The sequence below is a fragment of the Lathyrus oleraceus genome, chromosome 3 (genome assembly GCF_024323335.1).
Source record: "Lathyrus oleraceus cultivar Zhongwan6 chromosome 3, CAAS_Psat_ZW6_1.0, whole genome shotgun sequence".
Taxonomy (NCBI): Eukaryota; Viridiplantae; Streptophyta; class Magnoliopsida; order Fabales; family Fabaceae; genus Lathyrus; species Lathyrus oleraceus.
In genome coordinates this window covers 70,804,141-70,825,883 of record NC_066581.1, presented here as the reverse complement: position 1 = coordinate 70,825,883, position 21,743 = coordinate 70,804,141, and the positions used below count along the sequence as shown (strand labels likewise).

Sequence of the window (21,743 nt, the reverse complement as noted above, 5' to 3'; positions counted from 1 at the left end):
ATTCTTGACTATAATAACATACATACCACCACCTGAGATCATATTGACATGTGTTTCCCACGCCACTTTGATAATTTATTTCTCATCTTTTCTAAAATATGGTTCTATGATGCCCTTATCCTTTGTTTCTCTCCCACCTGTATACCTACAAAATTGAAAGGAACAACACCCACAGAGCAAGCTAAAAACAATGATGTTGCTCTCAAAAACTCCTCATGTAAATTGACACCATAAATTTTGCTTTTATTAAGATTCACGCTCAACCCTAAAGCTAACTCGAACCTTCACACCATCGCCTTGATTGTCCACAAGTTCTCCCAGTTACCATTGCTAATAAGGATAAAGTCATCAACGAATTGAAGGAGTTCAAAGTGAATTCCTCAATAAACTTGAAATCGTGGAGCTTATTCAACTGGATTGAATTCTTCATTAAGCTAGAGATCCCTTTATCAACTAATAAAAATAGAAATGGAGAAAGTGGACCCCCCTGCCGAATCCTCTACCAACCTCAAAATCCGTTGTAAGACTGTTGTTAACCAAAACCGACATCGAACTCGAAAAAACTAACATATCCATCCACTTGAGCCATCTCCTTCAAAATGCATTCTTCTCATCAAATACCTAAAGTACTTCCATGAGACACAGTCATACGTGATTGGAAAATCAACTTTCACTAGAAGTCGTTCTCTCTTATTTCTAGAAGCAAAATCAATGATTTCATTAAGAGCCAAAACTCCATCCATCATAAGCCTTCCTGATATGAATGTTGAATGGAAATCAAGTTTCCCACCACATTTTTCAATTTATTGGATATAATCTTTGAAATAATTCGGTATAGAGAGCCCAATAGACATATAGGCATCTATTTCTCAAGACTTTGAGGATTGGAAGACTTTAGTATTTATGCAAGAAAGGTAGTTATAACTGCTTTAGGAAGTCTATTGTTATTGTAGAAGTCATTCACAAAACCCACCACCTCTTTCTCAATGCTATCCCAACAACTCTTAAAAAAACTAATGTTGTAACCATCAAGCCCATGACTTTTATCATAATCACTACTCTATACCACCTATTCAATTTCTTCCAGAAGGAAAGGAGACTCCAAAGTTGCTGACTCAATACTAGAAATAACGTTGAAATGAACTCCATCAAGCTTAAGCCTTTTGTAATCCATCTTGATAAACCTCTTCTCAAATAAATATCCAACTTCAAACTTGATTTCTTCCATGTGTTCAATTCCCCAGACAAGTTTCCAATCGAACAACTGCATTCCTCATGTACTTATCCTTCAAGGATTTGTGAAAAAATCTTGAATTTTTGTCCCCCTCCTTGACCCACTTACTTCTTGACGTCTTCATAAGAGTATTTTCCCTCTGCCGCATAACATTCAACATGATAGTAGACTCTAATAACATGTCCTCCATCAACTTCTTATAAGCCTCCCATTCCCCCGCTGCAACTAGAATGTCTAAATCGTTAATCTTTTGCATAACCTCCTCAACTTGTAAATCCAAAGACCCGATAACTTTCTATTCCAAATTATCAGCTACTCCTTAAGACCTTTCAATTTCTCCTTGAGAACAAAATATGTTTTTCCTTTGACCTCGAATTATTTCCAGACTGACACAAAGGACTTAAAATTTGGATGCTCGATCCAACAATTAAAGAACTTAAGCATCTTCGAGCCCTAGTTGATCTCCTTACTTCTAATCCAGATTGGACTATGATTCGATAAGTCCTTGCATCCTACCTCTTGAGCCCCAATCTTCAGATTTGCAATCAGACCTTCGGGTAAAAGAAATTGATCAAGATGACTCATAGATGAACCATTAGTCCTATACCAGGTAAATTTCCCCCCAAATAGAGGTAAATCTGCAAGATCAAAATTGGTGACAAACTTCTTAAATTCCCTCATCTCCAATTTGTTAATAATCGAAATGACCCATTTCCTCTCCTCCACCTTCTTAAGTGCGTTAAAATCTCAGGAGATACACCACTCTCCTTCATCAAACTTATCCTTACAAGCCAATAAATCCTTCCAAAAAAATTGTTTCATATTGAAACTACAAGACGCATAACCATTTACCAAATATATACGAAACTCCTTCCAAACCACATAAATCCCAACAAATCCCTCTCATACAAAACTGAATTTGACCTCCATCGTACTTGATTTCCACATGATCAGCGCACCCTAAACTCTACCAATAGCCACTTTTGTCATCCATTTCACATCTCTTCCACCCCAAAGATACCATGCCATATCATCATCCATCTGCTGCAGTTTCGTCTCTTGAAGAAAACACACTTCAATATGACCCTTGTTGATAAAGCTTTCTAATCCCCTCCTTCTTCAAGGAACTACCTACCCCCTTATGTTGAGAGATAATCAATTCATTGAACATCTTCCAAATATGCCTCCTTATGAACTAATCCTTCTACTTCTCTTGCTTCAATACATATAATTGCTTCAATATTTGAATCAAATTTCAGCTTGTTCCTAAATTTGCATTGCTAGCTTCTCCTTATTGATCGCCCAAAACGTCTTTTTTACTTGCACAACATCATCGTCAGATATTTCCTCACAATAAAACGTTATTCCTCTAGAGAATTTTGCTGATGAATCGAAATGAATTGATATTGAAGGTTGACAACTAACAAATGAACTTTTAGGAGGCCTTTTAATGATGAAAAATGCGATGGCTTAAAAATCCCCTCCTCCTAAATCTTTCGTTTTTTCACAATTTAATTCTTCTGGGCTTTTACTGCTAACCTTGAAAAAAGCCCATCCAATTTGTTGACTGACCCAAAATTTAGTGATCGTGATTTCACATCTTAAAGGTGATTAAGTGAAATTTTATGTGTGCGTGTGCGTGTGCGTGTGCGTGTGGCTGTGCGCGCGCGCGTGTGTGAGAGAGAGTATGTATCTAGTTTTAATGTAACTTTTTTCTTTAAATTCTATTTTTATTTGATAAATGAATGAATTTAATTATAATTATAAATTTGAGCTATTATTGATAACTTTGATTAGGTAGTATTTAAAAATAATAAACTTTTTCTTAAATTTGTACAAAAATTATATAATTTGACTTATATATAAAAGTAAAACAAACAATTTAAGAGAATTTAATACTATTCCTCTAAAGAAAAGTATCCAATAATATTAAATAATTTAGAGAAAAATAATATTAAATAATATTTTACAATAAATAATAAGTACCATACACTTGTAATTTAATTAAAATAGTGAGCAACACATTATTTAATAAAATAATAATAATAATAATAATAATAATAATAATAATAATAATAATAATAATAATAATAATAATAATAATTAAATTTTACATTTTTAGGATAATAAAAGTATTAAAAGACTTTGTAAAAAAAGTATTAAAAGACTTAGTTATACTTTTACTTGATTATTTGATTAATTTATAATCTTATTATAATTTATTTTGCATTACTTTTTTATGTTGGGTTTATGTTTCACAATTTTGTCTTTTATTTTATTTTTTCGTCAATATATTTAATTTTGCATCGTTTCTTTTGTATGTAAATTAAGAATCCTTAAGTGATTCTATTGTCCATCACCAAAAACAAAAGAGAGAATGGTAGCTTCAACATATTTATTTATCTTTGTTGCTCACCATTTCCATCATCTTTATTTCTCATGCCATTTCACCAACTTCAAACCCCAAGTTGTACCAAAATGTATGTAAAGAACCTGGTCAAAAAGACTTCGAACAACGTTGCCTGAAACTTATAGAATCATACCTCCACTTACTCTGATCAAAGATCATCTAACCTTTTGTAGGTCATTTGTAAAAATGGTGGCAATAGAGAAGGCAACAAAATAAAGGATTTTATATTTTCTGCTTCTTGAGATTTCAAGAATCAGCTTCAAATCTTATCAATTGGGTAGGTAAGCATAATCCAATCAAGAAATTTCATTTAATGTCAAATCACAAATGTCTCCCCAAAATTAAAAATAATTAAAAAGATTTATAAACTAATCCAAGATTCTTGTACCCATTAAATTTAATTGGGTAGGTTAGCATAATCCAATCGAGAAATATCATTTCATGTTAAATCACTTTTTATATTAATTTATTTTTAAAAAACATTAAAACTTTAAATTGAGATTGACTAAAGGTATCTGGTCATGTTGGTATATCTATTCTAACCTTAAGATTACTATTAATACATAAGTTAAGAATAAAATTTTAAACTAATTCCCATGAATCAGCTATGGTGATCGAATCATATCGCTTTGACTCATTTATGAATACAATTATGAGAATAAATACGGAAATACGTCTGAGTATGTCATTGTTGATAATTAAAGGTTATCAGGTGTGTGATCTTCAAATTGTAGAGTTCTTTATATTTCTTTGAATCTCTTTTGATGAAGATGAAGAGAGAATTTTTCTGATGAGCCGTAATTTCGATCGTTCTACAATTGAGGAACATAACCCCTATAAATAACCTTAGGGTTATTTCTTAATTTTCAATATTCTAATTTGGTTCCTCATCAAATTAAATATTGGCTTATGATATCTACACAATAATCTCATATTTCATGACATTTGTGTTTTTTACCATATACTTAATATTAATTAGATCATTGCAGTTTGGCTAATTAAATAATGACCCTAACATATGCAATATTACATTAGTGATCCGAAAATTCTAACAATCTTCCACTAGTCACATATGTAACTTTACACATGTGTTAGACTTTATGAGCTCAAAATTTACCATTATATTCTTTAAGCATATCCAAAGTATCTCGTCCATCAGTCATGCCAATATACATAATCAAAGTAATTTTTGTTATATCAATCATAATTAAACCCTTCAATGATCACTAATAGTGACACAACTAAATGTCATAGATCCATCATGAAATGTGTAACATGAAAATCACATGAAGTTTGTATGTATATGTCTATTTTTAACTAGTCTTACTTTACTTTAGTGAGATCATTCAATAACTTTTCTGTATAAAATATAAACGGTTGAATATCAAATTTTATTCATTGAAAAATATCCAAAATCATAGTATGCATACATAATATTAAAACACAAAACATAAAATTCATAATCGACTAACTCCCAATAAACCAAAGACTCCTCTAACGGTAAACCATCCATGCGAGTAGTGTGCTCATGAAAGACATTGGGTGAAAGACATTTTATAAGAGGATCTGCTCATGGAGTTTGTTCCCAAGTGTTCTATGGAAATCTGTCCACTTTGTACCATTTTCTTAACAACTGGGAACTTGATGTCAATATGTTTTGACTTGGTAAAGCTCCTATTATTATTGGAATATAAGACGAGTAATTTGTTGTCACAGTGTAACTTAAGTGGCATTTCAATTCCTTCCACAATTCGCAGACCAATGACAAGATTCCTCAGCCAAATCCCATGATTAAATGCCTCATAACAAGCTATAAAATCAATTGCCATGATGGATGAACCCGTAAGAGTTTGCTTAGCACTTTGCTAAGAAACTGCACCAACAACTAACATGTAGATATAGCCTGAAGTGGATCTTTTACTGTCTTGGCATCCAGTAAAATATGAGTCAGAGGTATAGAACCACTTGTGTGGACTCTAAGCTAAAAAAACCACTTAAGTGTATGTGGCTCATATCTTATAATATGCCAAAATCACTTAAACGCGTGGTACCTTACCATATTTCGTATTCTACTTAAGTACACTGTACCTTACGATGTTCTACAATTCACTTAAGGGCACCATACCTTACGATGTTCCTTAGTTACTCTATCTCTCATCAATCCGTCCTTTTGTGTGTGACCCTGTAGGTTTTCGCAGCATTGGCAATTATATTAAATCATGCATTTAACATAATAAACAGTAAGCGGTATCTAGCAACACATCACTGCTACCCAAGACACGAAAATGTCATGTGATCTGACAAATCCTTCTGTGATAATACTTATATGTACAATTACACTTTTGTCCTTATGTCTATATTGAACACAAGGCATAGACCGTGTCATCCTTGTCCAGTTCAATATTGGGCCCATGGACATTTATCCTGTTACGCAGGATGGGCAAATTCCATCTAGGTCACTCATGTCCCTTAGCACGCTTCGTGGAGTACCCATCAACTATCTTTATGGTCATCCAATTACGGACAATGTTTGATCAACAATAATGCACTCGACTCTACATCTAGGGTCCATAGTGGTTTCAGGTCGAAGGGTGGTATACACCATTATCACCATGAGAATAACTTATGACACTTTGCATAACATTCTATATAGTATTCTCATAGCGGGTCAATCCAGTATAAATATTACTCTTAATAGTCATACCTACGTTTAAGACTTGATAACTCCTTATCCATGATCCATGAGATGTGATCATCAGTGTATATACATAATAGTCTTAATGCTTTAATGTTATCCCACTTCACAATAAAGCTCGACTATGGATACTTTAAGAATAGTGTCCTTATGTTTAATGTGATCTCATGATTAAGTCACACTTGATACATTAAACAGACTACCTATTCTAGGGACTTTATTAGACAAACATAATAAAGAAAAAGCCTTTTATTATTAATAAATAATTCGATACAAGTACCAAAAGTATTGGCCTCTAGGGCTTACACCAACAAAGGAGGCGTCACCATGATCTTTCATTTTGAATGTTCTTTATATAAATTTCTTGATTTTATGTATCATGCTTATATCATTGGCGGCAAGAAATATGTCATCAACATATAGGAACAATAAAATATACTTGCTCCCACTGAATTTATGATACACACAATCTTCAACAAGATTCACCTCAAAACCAAATGAGCTAATAACTTCATGAAACTTGTGGTACCACTGACAAGACATCTATTTTAGTCCATAAATGAATTTTGTTAATTTGTAAACCAGATTCTCTGAGTCTCCTGACATAAAGTTTTCTGGTTGTACCATAAATATCATTTCATCAATGTTACCATTGAGGAAAGTCGTCTTGATATCCATTTGATGGAGTTCAAAATCATAATATGTAACAAGAGCCATGATTGTTCTAAAAGAGTCTTTCGATAAAACCAGAGAGAAAGTATCTTTAAATCCAATCCCTTCCTTTTGAGCATAACCCTTAGCCACAAGACGAGCTTTATACCTCTCCACATTACCATTAGAATCCCGCTTGGTCTTAAAAGTTCATTTGCAACCAATAGGTTTCACACCTTCTGGTAACAGGACAAGTTCCCAAACTTTATTGTCTTGAATGGACTTATACTCCTCCTTCATTTCTTCAATCCACTTTTACGAGTTGGAATCTTGCATGGATGGACGGAAGTTGATCGGATAATCTTCCATCATAACATTATTTTCCTCATGTTCTTGGATAAAGACTATGTATTGGTTCTTGTAACACTTGTTCTTAAGAATCTTGAGTTTGTTCTTCATGAATTACCAAATCATCTTGAGTGATAGGTATTTTAACAATGTCTTGTGGAGGTTCCATACTTGCTTGATCAAAAGTAACTATATGAATCATTTCTTGAATTATTATCGATTCTTCCTCTAAGACAAAGTCTCTAACCTTACTATTCCCCCATACTCAATATCCTAAAAGAATGTGGTTGTTCCCGTCTCAAAAATTTAATTTAATTTGGGATCATAAAATTTGTAGCCTCTAGATATTTCAGAATAGTCAATAAAGTAGTTGCTCACTGTTCGGGAGTCTAATTTATTTTCATTTGGCCTATAAGGCCTTGCCTCATCTAGAAATCCCCACACATGAAAATGTTTTAGACTAGACTTTCGCCCAGTCCAAAGCTCGTAAAATGTTTTGGAAGCTGCTTTTGTTGGTGCTCTATTTAGAGTGACTCTCACAAGGTAGAATGAAAAATCATACTCTTTACCATATCCTTAAGAGTTCAGTTTCGTATTTCAGCAACATTGTTCATGCTAGGTGATCTTGGCATGGTGTACTGTGGGGAAATTCAACATTCCTCTATGTATTTGGCAAAAGGCCATAGACATTGTTCACCTGAACCTTCATATTCGTCATAATATTCACTACCATGATCAGATTTGAATTTCTTAATTCTCTTGTTAAGTTGATTTTCAACTTCAGCCTTAAACGATTTGAACACATCCAATGATTGAGACTTTTAATGTATAAGAAATATGTATGCATATCTAGAAGAATCGTCTATGAATGGTATAAAATATTGTTGACCATTTCAAGAAGGTGTCGAAAATGGTCCAAAAATGTTCGTCTGTATCAATTCTAAGACATTTGTGGCTCCATATGCACCAAATTTCTTTGCTTTGGTCTGTTTGCTTTTAACGCTCAACACAAACATCAAAGTTCGTTAAGTCAATGGAATCTAAAATTCCATTAAACACTTAAACCCTAACACCATACTAACACCTTCTTTTTTCTCTGTGCTTCAATTAGGTTTGAGACATTCTATATATAGCCACAAATTGAACTGGATTTGGGCCTCATACACGCAGTGAAACAACTGCACAACGTTAGGTTAAAAATCAAAAGTTTCCTAAAATGTCTCAATATTTAGAAAACATAATAAGTTTAAAATCAAATAGAATCTCTGATTCCTCACTCTTGGACGCCACTTGGGATTACTTAATATTCCTGGAATATTCAGTAATCAGTTAATTACTCAACCGTTACCAAGAGTAAAACCTATTTCAGACAAGATGTTTGATCCATATGTTAGGACATCTTATTTAACATGTTGCAACTAAGTTAGTTTTACCAAAATTACTGTCAATCCCAAATACATAGAATTAACAATATGTTCAAGCTATTTTCAATTTTTATTTTCATAAGTTCTAAGATGATTTTTTTTATGAAAGCATGTTATCATAGTTTATGGAAATATGTTATGATTTTGATGTTACTATTTTATATTTTGATATAGAAATAATTTACATAATAGTTACATCTGGCGAATCCTTAAATAATTTTCAAAAATATGTTATGAGTTTGATGTTACTATTTTATCTTTTATTGTAGAAATATTTTTATAAACTCCTCAGTTTGATTACATCGTTGTAGAAATTGAACATTCTAAGGATCTGAGCACCATGAGAATTGAAGTTTTGGAAAGTACTATAGAGGCGTAAGAGTTGTGTCTGAATGAAACAACCTCTGAGAGAGAGGTAGAGCAGACTCTGAAAGCTTCTTTTGTCAAGAAAGACAAAAAACGGTCTTGGTCAGAAGCCAAGAAAAGACACGGTAGGTCTCAGGAGTCAGAAACCTCAACTTCTAGGAGTCATAAGGGAAATGAGAAGTATGATAAGAGACAAGTTCAATATTACTGTTGTAAAAAGTTTGCCCACTTCGCTGCATGTTGTTGGTCAAACAAGGAGAGGAAATTAGAAGAAGCGAATATAGCCAGAAGTTCTGATGAAGAACATGTGTTATTAATGGATTTTGATTCTGATAGTGCATCTCTAGAAGACTGGTGGTATATGAATACTGGTTGTTCAAACCATCTTACTGGAAATAAGAAATGGCTGGTTGATTTTGACTTTGGGAAGAGGACCAAGATCAGATGTGATGATGATAAGTATCTGAATACTGAAGGAATGGAGAATGTTAGAGTGATTCTGAATAATGGAAAATTTGCATTAATTCAAAACGTCTAGTATGTTTCTGGCATGAAGGGAAATCTGATGAGTGTAGGTCAATTAATTAAAAAGGGTTTTTCAGTTACCATGAAAGACAATCTTTTGAAGTTGTATGACTGTAATCAGAAGTTGATTCTGAATTCAGAATAGGGAAGGAATAGAAACACTCAAGGTGAATGTTAAAACTGTAGACTCTGAATGCCTTAGCACCACAAGTGTTGTGACGAAAAGTGAGTTGTGGCATGAAAGATTTGTCCATTTGAACTTCAAAAGCTTAGGGAATTTGAATTCAAAGAAACCGGTACGTGGAATTCCTGCAATTAAGAAACTAGAAAAGTCATGCAGTGTGTGCATGAGAGGGAAGCAATCAAAACTGTCATTTACATCAGAAGTAGCTCAAAGAAGGGAAATCTGATGAGTGTAGGTCAGTTAATTGAAAAGGGTTTTTCAGTTACCATGAAAGACAATCTTTTGAAGTTGCATGATAGTAATCAGAAGCTGATTCTGGAGTCAGAATAGGGAAGGAATAGAATACTCAAGGTGAATGTTAAAACTGCAGACTCTGAATACCTTAGCGCCATAAGTGTTGTGAAGGAAAGTGAGTTGTGGCACAAAATATTTGTCCATTTGAACTTCAAAAGAAAAGGGCATCTGAATTCAAATAAACCGGTACGTGGAATTCCTGCAATTAAGAAACCAGAAAAGTCATGCAGTATGTGCATGAGAGGGAAGCAACCAAGACTGTCATTTACATCAGAAGTAGCTCCAAGAAGGGAAATCTGATGAGTGTAGGTCAGTTCATTGAAAAGGGTTTTTCAGTTACAATGAAAGACAATCTTTTGAAGTTGTATGACTGTAATCAGAAGTTGAATCTGGAGTCAGAATATGGAAGGAATAGAACATTTAAGGTGAATGTTAAAACTGCAGACTCTGAATGCCTTAGCGCCACAAGTGTTGTGAAGGAAAGTGAGTTGTGGTGCAAAAGATTTGGACATTTGAACTTCAAAAGCTTAGGGCATCTGAATTTAAAGAAACTGGTACGTGGAATTCCTGCAATTAAGAAACCAGAAAAGTCATGCAGTGTGTGCATGAGAGGGAGGCAACCAAGACTGTCATTTACATCAGAAGTAGCTCCAAGAGCAAAACATGCTTTGGGAGTAGTGCATTCTGATGTGTGTGGATCATTTCCAGAACCTCCACTTGGAGGGAATAAATACTTTGTGTCATTTGTGGATGAGTTCACAAGGATGACATGGGTATCCCTTATAAAATTAAAACATGAGGTGTTTGCTGAATTTAAAAAATTCATAATCAAGGCTGAGAAACAGAGTGTTCAGACTCTGAAGATTCTCAGAATTGATGGTGGAGGTGAGTATAACTCTACAGAGTTCAAAAGTTCTATGAGGAGAATGGAATTGAGCATGAAGTAACCGATCCATATGCTTCTCAACACAATGGTCTTGCTGAAAGGAGAAAACAAACTTTGCTTAATATGACAAGGAGAATGCTGAAGGAGAAGACGCTTCCTAACACTTTGTGAGGAGAAGTTGTTGCCACTGCAGCATATGTGCTCAACAGATGTCCAACCAAGAAGCTGAAGGAAATTGTTCCTTTTGATAGGTGGACTAGAGATAAGAAAAGTGTGAGTCTTTTCAGAGTATTTGGTTATGTCTGTTATAAACACGTTCCAGATGCTACTAGGAAGAAGTTGGATGATAGAAGCAAGGTGATGTTACTGGTGGGGTATCAAAGTACAAGTGCTTATAAGCTTTATTGTCCATTCACTAACAAGGTTAAAGTCAACAGAGATGTTGTTGTGAAAGAGTTAGAAGTATGGGATTGAAGCAAGTCTCAATCCAACTCCGGTACATAGTTAACTTCTAAAGATACTTATTCTGATTTGAAGATGAGCCATAGCCTGAAAATGATTATGAAAGTGAGTCAGAAGGAGAGATTGATTTTGAGGAAGAATCCGATTCTGATCCAAATTTTGATGGTGATTCAGATTTTGGTGGTAGTCCAGATTATGGGAATATTCCAGATTCTGAAGGTGGTCATGCTTCTGAATTCGGTACTTCTGGAGTTTCAGCGTTTGAGACTATTCCAGAATCAGAAGATTCTGAACAAGTTCATAGGCCACAAAGAATCAGAAACATTTTGAGAAGGTTTGTAGAGTTTGACATGCTGCAAGATACTGAATTAGATTCTGAAGGGGAAGTTATTCAGTGTGCCATGTTAGTAGACTCTGAACCCGTGAGTACAAAAGAATCTCTCAAGAAGAAAGTCTGACTGAAGGTCATGAAAGAAGAGCTTGATGTTATAGAGAGAAACAAGACTTGGAAGCTGACAGAACTTCCAAATAAAAAGAAAGCCATCAGCGTGAGATGGGTTTATAAGGTGAAGCTAAAGCTAGATGGGTCGATTGGAAAGCACAAGGCAAGGTTAGTTGTAAGAGTTTTTTTTGCAAAAAACCTAGGTTGGATTACTTTGAAGTGTTTACACCTGTAGCAACACATGAAATAATCAAGTTGGTGATTACGATAGCTGCTAATAGGAATTAGCCTCTGATGCATTTAGACGTGAAATCTGCATTTCTGAATGGTCCTTTAGAAGAAGAGGTTTATGTGTCACAACCTCCTGGATTTGAGAAAAAGAATTAGGAATGGATGGTATACAGTTTAAACAAAGCTTTGTATGGACTGAAGCAAGCTCATAGAGCTTGGAATCTAAAAATTGATTCATTTTTCAAGAAGCAGGGATTTCAGAAATGTGAGATGGAGTATGATGTCTATGTTCAACATACTTCTTAAGGCAATATGATTATGGTGTGTCTATATGTTGATGACATATTGCTAATAGGAAGTTGTGAATATGAGATATCTAAGTTCAAGAAGGAGCTGAGGAATGAGTTTGAGATGACTGATCTAGGAAATATGTTTTTTTTTCTAGGGATGGAGATTATGTACTCTGAGAAAGACATAATTTTACATCAGTTGAAATATGAACTTGAGCTTCAGAAGAGTTTGAGTTGTTGAATTGTAAAGTTGTTATCACACCTCCTGATATAAATAAGAAATTAGATTATGATTCTGATGCGACAACGTTCAAGCAGCTGGTAGGGTCTCTGAGGTATTTGTTTAATACCAAACCTGATATTTGCTATGTAGTTGGAGAGTGAGTTTATGAGTAAACCAAAGTGGTCTCATTATCAAACTGCTGCTAGAATTTTGAGGTATATAAAAGGAACTTTGTGAAGGAGAAGAGTGATCCAAAACGCAACGGAATTTAAAATTTCTCCTTTAGTGATCCTTACGAATGGGCATGATCAGTGATAGAATCGTTACCTCTTGTGGCGATTGTAACCTTTGATGCAGATCTACAGAGCGATCACGGACATTGAACGATGACAACGCCTCTACTCAATCCACACGAACGTATTCCTTCAATCTCAGTGCTAGCTACTACGAATGAAGGCTTTGAGTGAAAGAGAGAGAGAAACTAAATTGCAACTGCACAAATGCTTCTGCATAAGGGTTCTATTTATAGAACCACTTGTGTGGACTCTAAGCTAAAAAAACCACTTAAGTGTATGTGGCCCATATCTTATAATATGCCAAAATCACTTAAGCGCGTGGTACCTTACCATATTTCGTATTCTACTTAAGTACACCATACCTTACGATGTTCTACAATTCACTTAAGTGCATCGTACCTTACGGTGTTCCTTAGTTACTCTATCTCTCATCAATCTGTCCTTTTGTATGTGACCCTGTAGGTTTTCGAGGCATTGGCAATTATATTAAATCACGTATTTAACATAATAAACAATGAGCGGTATCTAGCAATACATCACTGCTACCCAAGACACGAAAATGCTATGTGATCTGACAAATCCTTTTGTGATAATACTTATGTGTATAATTACCCTTTTGCCTTTATGTTTATATTAAACACAAGGCATAGACCGTGTCATCCTTGTCCAATTCAATATTGGGCCCATAGACATTTATCCTGTTACGCAGGATCAAATTTCATCTAGGTCACTCATGTCCCTTAGCATGCTTCGTGGAGTACCCATCAACTGTCTTTATGGTCATCCAGTTACGGACAATGTTTGATCAGCAATAAGGCACTCGACTCTACATCTAGGGTCCATAGTGGTTTCAAGTCGATGGATGGTATGCACTATTATCACCATGAGAATAACTTATGACACTTTGCATAACATTCTATATAGTATTCTCATAGCGGGTCAATCCAGTATAAATATTACTCTTAATTTTCATACATATGTTTAAGACTTGATAACTCCTTATCCATGATCCATGAGATGTGATCATCAGTCTATATACATAATAGTCTTAACGCTTTAATGTTATCCCACTTCACAATAAAGCTCGACTACGGATACTTTAAGAATAATGTCCTTATCTTTAATGTGATCTCATGATTAAGTCACACTTGATACATTAAACGGATTAGCTATTCTAGGGACTTTATTAAACAAACATAATAAAGAAAAAGTCTTTTATTATTAATAAATAATTCGATACAAGTACCAAAAGTATTGGCCTCTAGGGCTTACACCAACACTTTGAAGTATGAAGTTTTGCTCCCTTCTGGTGCTGAAAATGGCTCAGAACTTTTGAGTTACTCAGATTCTGATTGGTATGGAGACAAAGTTGATAGAAGAAGTACTTCTGGATACTTGTTTAAGTTTCTAGGAAGTCATATTTCTTGGTGTTCCAAGAAGCAACCATTTGTTTCTTTGTCAACTTGTGAAGTAGAATATATTACAGGTGTTGTGACTGCATGTCAAGCTGTGTGACTTCTGAATTTACTGTAGGATTTGAAGATCAAGGTAAATAAGCCTCTGAAGTTGATGATTGATAACAAGTCTGCAATCAATCTTGCCAATAACCCAGTGTTGCATGGGAGAAGCAAGCATATTGAGACTAAGTATCACTTTCTGAGAAATCAGGTTCAAAATGGAGTGTTAAAAGTTGTGCACTGTAGCACCCAGAAGCAGTTGGCAGATGTTCTGACGAAGGCGATCAATACTGATCAATTTCTCCGTTTGAGGATGGAATTGGTGTTGTTAGTTTTGATTAAGCTGAATATGAATTAAGGGATGGTGTTAGAATTAATTCATATTTTCAGAAACTTGTAGACAAAGTTTGTTAGAGGGTATTTTAGTATTTCTCATAAAGTTCCACTTGTATTTAAGCAAGTGAGTGGTGTGAACAAACTGTACCTTTATTTCTTTTGTAGTGTGTGTGTGCATTTTTTGTGCAACCATTTTGTAACCATTTTAAGAATAGTGGAAGATTGTTATTATTCTCTCTTCTCTCTCTTGTTCATTGTTCATCTTTATCACCTTGTGCACCAACAATCCTAAGTGGCGACAACTACTCCCTCTTGATCAAGAGAAAGTTATTGACCACCTAACCTTTCGAGAGTAAAGGTGCACTTCATCTCCCTTGACTAACGCCTTTACACACGTCATGGTTTTCAAAGGCGAGTCCTTAGGTCATCGCCTAGGCGATACCACTCTATAGTGAGGGAGTCCTAATTTGACACACTTACAAATATAACACTATAGTTCTCTCCATTGAAAATATGAGCTCTATTGTACGCTCCATTTGAATCGTCGTTATTCATATTCTCAACTTGTGAAGTTACGAGACCCGATCAAAAGACAAACTATAAGGGAAGTTGTCTGGTAGAATATGTGTATAATAATTTAGAAGATAGATGCTACCAATTTCACGAGTTTAGTAAGGAGTTTCCAATATTTGACATGTATAATTATCTGATTGTTGATATTGAACATCAATGCATATGAAAACGCATAGAACGAAAGCATGTACATATGTGAAGTCTAAAAATCTAGTTAACATCTTCACCAAATCACTAAAGTAATTGACTTTATCAATTGACTTTACCAAGTTAAGAGACTTTCTTAAAATAACAAAGAAAAAGTAAAAATCATCCAAATTGGATGGGTGGAGGAGCAAAATTGTCGTCATCACAAAATTATCCTCCATTGAATATTTCTCTTACCAACAAATCTCCCACTCCTCGCCATTCATTTCCTTTTGTTTTCTCTATAAATCCTAACCCCACACTCTTTTCTTACCTTCTTTGAATCATTGCAACAATATAAACATAAACCGCACCCTCTTCACACAACCCTCCCCTATTCCCTTATCTTCTCCCCCAACCATTCATTTTTCCTTCTCCTTCCAATAACCAGATCTAGGGTTTCATAGCACAGAACCTAATGCAAAACACTCCAATGTTTTCCAAATTCTCATGACACACCCCTCCCCCATGCGTCGAATTCGTCTACTCCACTCTTTCTCCGTCGTTTTTCTTTACTGGTTCTACGTTTTCTCATGAACTCCCTCTCAAAATTTAATCCTATCATTTTCTTTCTAATCATTCATCATCATATTCATCTTCCAAAAAACTAGATCTGAAATCTACAATTCCGTTAGTTTTTTTAAAAATAATTCTATTGTAAAATCAAATAAAAACAAGGTGAAATGGCTTCGATTCATCGTGCGGCGAGTTCAGGATCTGACGGAACGATCGACGAGAGGAAAAGGAAGAGGATGATTTCGAATCGCGAATCCGCGAGACGATCGCGGATGAGGAAACAAAAGCAGCTGGAGGATCTGAACGATGAAGCGAACAGGTTACAAAGCGAGAACAAGAAAATCGCGGAGGATATAAAAACTAAAGAAGAAGCGTCCATTGAAACCGAAGCCGCTAACGGCGTTCTCAGAGCTCGGACTATGGAGTTAACGGAACGGTTGCGATTTCTTAACTCGATTCTTGAAATCGCTGAAGAAGTTAGTGGATTATCGGTTGAGATTCCGGAGATTCCGGATCCGCTGCTTAAGCCGTGGCAAATTCCTCATCCGATTCAACGGATTATGGCGTCTGCAGATGTGTTCTTGCATTGATGAACAAGCCTTTGTTATTTTACCGTTAAGTTTTATTTATTTCTAGTTTGAGTTATTACTACCTTTTGTGTATAAATAATAATGGTGGAGTTGTAATTGTTGTTATTTTATTTGCTTGATGATGTAAGATATATCTACCTGGCATTGTTTATTTTGTATAACCATTTTTTTTTATGTGAGGGTGGCTTTTGTTTATAAAAAATTCAACGTTTCCTTGATCTTGATTTTTAGAGTATGATACTTTAAAACTTTGTTTAAAATGATGGAATCGGATATAGCAGAGTAGAATGAGAAAACTTGTATTGCCTTCCAATTCTTCTACTGTTCTTTAATTTAGAAATGCTACGTTTAAAGCTTCAAACTCCTCCATGTTGGAATTCATCATTCTCAAGCAAATTTATTATTCATATATTTTAAAAGTTTTTTAATTCATAGTCTTTAATTCATAGTCTAAATATTTAAAGTTGTTAAAAATACATTATAACCTTATTTATCTAATGTTTCTATGTTGATATTTTTATTGTCAGCAATTTGTTAAAGAGATGATAATCTATTATTGTGTGATGATGAAGTATGAAGTTTGACCTGTGATTTGTTGCTTAAATTTGTGGAGGCCAATGTAGGTTTCGTTTGGAAAAATCTGTGGCATAATTTTTTTGTCACTGCAAGTTGCGAACTGACAATATAAATTCACCATCAACCTATATAGACAACTTGTTTGTTTAAAAATATTTAAAACGTTTTTTTTTATAATCGTAAAAAATCATTTTTGATGTTTTAGCTATGTTTGAAAATTCAGAATCAACTTTTAAGTTTTCTTGTTCAAGAATTTGAAAAATCCTTTTTTAATTCCACTTTTGTGTCTGTTATATTTAATTTTTTTTTTGTTAAAAACATGATTTCTATATTACAAATAAAAAATGATCATTTTTAAATTATTTTTGTGATAAGAAAATGATGATCAAAATCAATTATCCATAAGTCTTGTTAATCGATCTCTAATCTGATTTTAAAATAAAGATGATTTGTTTTCTTCCTTTTATATTTAAAATATAGCATTTTTTGTCTTTTTAAATGAGATATGTTAAAAACTATACATGTAATTACCTATTTTTTAATAAATTTGTTTAATTACTATACATTATTTTATTTTATTTTATATTTAAAAACTTTATATTTAATTAACTATTTTCTAATAAATTTCTTTAACTATTATACGTTATTTATTTATTTTATACTTTTTCCTTCTTTTTCTATTTTTTTCCACATTCTTCATTTTTTTCTTTTTTTCTTTAAAAATAAAATAAAAAAGGAATAAACATATCCAAGTAATTTTTAAGAAAATCAGCTATTTTTTATATAATAAAAAAAATCAATCCAAATGAAAGTTTCTATCAATTTTCTTATATATATATATATATATATATATATATATATATATATATATATATATATATATATATATATATATATATATATATATATATATATATATATATATATATATATATATATATATATATATATATATATATATATATATATATATATATATATATATATCCAAAATTAGTTTTCAATCAATTTTCATTTTAAAATCTTATAAGTGTGGTGTTGACGGTCTTCTAGAAGCTTTGCTCACAAACATCATTATGAAAAGATGGTGAAAGCAATGATGACCAATAATAAGTGCGACTCAAAGCAGTTTTACCGGGGTCTTAGAATTGTTGTTAATTGTCCTTGTTGAAAAGTATAAATGTGTGATAATCTTTTATGATTATGGGTTGTGAAAGACTTTAGGATTTATTGTAGGGTGGATAGCTAGCTCAGGTAAGGTTGAGAAACTCTATATTTATAGTTTTTTGTATTAGAGTTATATTCTCTCTCAATTATGACTTTGAGGTATTTATAGGTACATTGAGTCTGACCTAATACCTACTTGGAAATAGTAAGTACTTTGTGAATGGACAGTTAATTCCTTGATATTCATGGAGTATGGCTAACTCCCACGACTCCTTTTATGTCGTTGTCGATCAAACACACGTCATCACTACGATCACGGGATATGAACGAAATATGGAGAATTCGAATGATATTTTTGAAGAAGTGGCTTTCTATCCTACTAACAGGTGCTCGAATAAGAAAAATGACGACCTTGAAAGGACAATAGGATAAATGTATACCTCTGTCACGCCCCCTTACGGTCCTTTTCAATTACACCACTACAAATATATTAAACCAGACTTTCAAATTATCTAGTCGACGTCTCATCATATTTTTACCACGTAATTTCAATTATAGGATATATTAATTCAAACATCCATGTAATATGAATGATTAGGGCTCTACAAAAGGATGTGTCTTAACTCGTAGAAGTAGATTTATTTTCTAAAAATCATAGTTACTATGTATACAATTGAAATATAATGTCTGTCATTTATTGAGACTATTAAAGTGACTTTTAAATTTAGTGAAGGAACTATGTGTTGAACAATAGAGTTCAATTGTATTGTTATAATCAGAGCGTCAATTATTTGAATAATAATCAAGTGTATCATGTGGAGACTTAATATATGAATGTGAAATAATTTTATAAAATCAGATAATTATTTTCATATAAATAAATATTTTTTATAAAAGTTTATACTTAAGGGAATGGAATAGACACGTTGACTAAGTAAGTCATAGTGACAAGATCAAACCCTAATTAAATTTGTTACATGTATCTCAAAGTTAAACGTGTTGGAATATTTTATAATTTAAATAATCCAATAATTATTATATGAACATATATATTTTAATTATATTAGTTATTTATTAAATTAAGAGTCTTAGTTGATTAAGTGGTCAAATAAATTTAAAAGACTAATTATATTTCTATTTAATAATTAATTAATTGGATATGGGCTAAAATATGAGTGAATGTCAAGATGACCAATTTCGGAATAATAGGAACCCTAATTGGCCATCAATTTATATATAGGCTATGGTCCCCAATATACAGTACATAAGCATATTATCTCTTCTTCCCATCTGAAGAGTATTTGAGGTATTAGGAGTATCGGTTGAGGAAGACCCACAAGCCAACAAATGTTAGTCACTTGTGATAGAATATAATATTTTGTTATAATTAGTCATAATTAGTTTTCTATAATTATGTTGTATCATAATTAGATAGTTGACCAAATGTTACAGATTGATGTATATATATTCTATTCAGATCAATAAGAAGGACACGATTTTCATTATCTTACATGGTATCAATCCTAACCGATCCCTTTCTCTAAAAAAAAAATAGCAAACACAGAAACACGTTTCTTCTTCTCCCTCATTATAGTCTGTCACCGCATGCTTCTTCTCCTTCCTTGAAGCTTGTCGCTGAAACATGACTACCGTACTCTGTACCGCCGCCGCCGAACACGAGAACCACCATATTCTCTCGCCTTCCGCCTCAGTTCGTGCCGCTGCCGTCGCACCTGTAGCCATGTCTGAATCAGACCATTCAGAACACAGTGACGCCGATACCCACAAATCCGCCGATACTGGTGATTCCGGCCAGCCCAAGAACACCACGTTTCGAGGTTCCAAATCGAAGTTTCATCACGCTCTTGCCGTCTCCAATATTAGGAACCACATTCCTATTATTCTTGAGATGGAAAAAGATCAATATGGTACCTGGGTCGATCTTTTCCGCATCCATGCTCGCTCACATCGAGTCCTGCATCACATCGTTCCATCTATCGGAAAAGAGCCACCAACCATTACTGACGCCAACCATGAACAATGGTCCACTCTTGATGTCACTGTTCTTTAGTGGATTTATTCCACTATTTCTACCGACTTGCTGACTACTATTCTAGAACCCAACTCCACTACAATGGAAGCATGGAATCGCTTGGAAGATATTTTTCAGGACAACCAAAATGCTCGAGCTGTCACTCCTGAGCAAGAGTTTTCTAACACTCGTATGGAGGATTTTCCCAACGTCTCAGCTTACTATCAGCGTCTTAAGATGCTTTCTGATCTGTTGAAAATTGTCGGCTCCCCTATTAACAATCATCGTCTGGTCCTTCAGCTGACCTCTGGTCTCCCAGAAGCTTACCGCAGTGTTGCTACTTTGACTCGCCAGAGCAACCCTCTTCCGGCATTCTATCAGGCTCGTTCCATGCTCACTTTGGAAGAAGCCAGTAAGGATAAGATGGCAAACATAGGCTCTCATGTTGTTATGCACATCACTCAGCCGAAACCTACTGAAGACACCTCTCAGTGTGGCAACCGCCGCACCGACAACCGTTCTTGCTGCCGTGGAAACTAGGGTCGCGGAGAGGGACGTGGTAACCGCAGTGCACCTCAATCTGGAGCTCCTAGCGCTCCCTCACCTTGGTCCTCTCCTCCTTGGTAACAACAACAACAGTACCCAACCTGACAACCATGGGGTCGGACTCCACCACCATGGACTATGCCACCGTGTTCGTATCCCACCTCTCAGTGGACATGCCCTGCCTGTCCTCCTAAGCATCCAGGAATTCTAGGACAACATCATCATATGTATACAACCTCTACCTCATCTCAGATACCGACATACATTGAGACCGTAATGCACACCATGTCACTCCACTCTCCTGACAATCAGTGGTACATGGACACAGGCGCAACATCTTACATAGTCGTATCACAAGGTAATCTCTCGTCTTATTTTCCAGTAAGTAATTCAAATCAGAAAGTCATTATAGGTTGTGGCCACGGAATTCCAATTCACGACACTTGACACACACAAATAACCACATCTCACCAACCACTTCACCTTAACCATGTCCTGCATGCCCTGAAAATTATTAAAAATTTAATTTCTGTGAGACGACTCACCACTGACAATAATGTTTATGTTTCCTTTGATCCTTTTGGTTTTATTGTCTCTGATTTTCAGACGGGGATCACCCTTCTCAGATGTGACAGTCGTGGAGATCTTTATCTAGTTACCACTCCTCCCAGTTTTGTCGGTCTCACATCCAGTCTTTGGCATAGTCGTCTTAGTCATCCTGGCGTGTCTGTTTTGAATTCTCTTCGCAAAAATAAGTTCATATATTGTGAACCTTTTAATTCTTCTGTCGCGTGTGACTATTG

At 34.4% G+C, this 21,743-nt stretch overlaps 1 protein-coding gene and 1 pseudogene across 1 annotated transcript; both read left to right on the top strand.

Moving 5' to 3' along the window:
* The first annotated feature begins 15,647 nt into the window (after positions 1-15,647).
* On the top strand, positions 15,648-16,770 carry LOC127132617 (bZIP transcription factor 53). Its single transcript, XM_051061580.1, has one exon. It carries the CDS (start codon positions 16,197-16,199, stop codon positions 16,617-16,619), a length of 423 nt encoding a protein of 140 aa, XP_050917537.1. The 5' UTR covers positions 15,648-16,196; the 3' UTR covers positions 16,620-16,770.
* Positions 16,771-20,103: 3,333 nt separating this feature from the next.
* LOC127129722 (uncharacterized) lies at positions 20,104-20,934 on the top strand (annotated as a pseudogene).
* The last annotated feature ends 809 nt before the right edge of the window (positions 20,935-21,743 follow it).

What these genes read in the sequence shown, in the direction of transcription:
- LOC127132617 (XM_051061580.1), top strand. Translation starts at nt 16,197, where the DNA reads ATGGCTTCGATTCATCGTGCGGCGAGTTCAGGATCTGACGGAACGATC.